The sequence below is a fragment of the Geospiza fortis genome, unplaced genomic scaffold (genome assembly GCF_000277835.1).
Source record: "Geospiza fortis unplaced genomic scaffold, GeoFor_1.0 scaffold244, whole genome shotgun sequence".
Lineage (NCBI taxonomy): Eukaryota > Metazoa > Chordata > Aves > Passeriformes > Thraupidae > Geospiza > Geospiza fortis.
The window spans coordinates 3,243,411-3,243,769 of NW_005054370.1; the positions used below are offsets into that span (position 1 = coordinate 3,243,411).

The 359-nt window shown below is 69.1% G+C and overlaps 1 protein-coding gene across 1 annotated transcript in view; it reads left to right on the plus strand.

Moving 5' to 3' along the window:
* EPN3 (epsin 3) overlaps positions 1-353 on the plus strand; it is a 6,021-nt gene extending 5,668 nt beyond the window's left edge. The window contains 1 exon segment of the mRNA XM_031060013.1: positions 1-353. This exon segment is cut by the window's left edge and continues 39 nt beyond it. Within this exon segment, the coding sequence (XP_030915873.1) occupies positions 1-131 (131 nt within the window). The 3' untranslated portion in view covers positions 132-353.
* Positions 354-359: the final 6 nt, after the last annotated feature.

Genomic DNA, 359 nt, shown 5'->3' on the forward strand with positions numbered 1-359 from the left:
CCTCCGCCAGTGCCTTTCCGCAGGCTGGCACCTTCCCCGAACTCCCCAGCACCTTGCCGCAGCCTTTACTGCCGCTGAGCGGCCCCCCGGCCCCGCCGTCCGCGCCCGGGGGGCTCAACCCCTTCCTCTGAACCCTCTGGACATCTGGACATGTGGACCCCCTCCCCAGCTGTTACAATCCCCCTGATCATTCCTTCTACCAAGACTTGGGGGTTTGCTAAGCTGCACGGGAGGGTGCCCCCACGCAGCCCCCTCCCCGTGCCCACTATGGGGGGCAGCCAGCATGAGCCCCCGTGCTTGACGGGCACCAGGGGACCCTTCCCCTGCGAGGGCCAGTGTGGGGGGCCACGGTGGGGCTG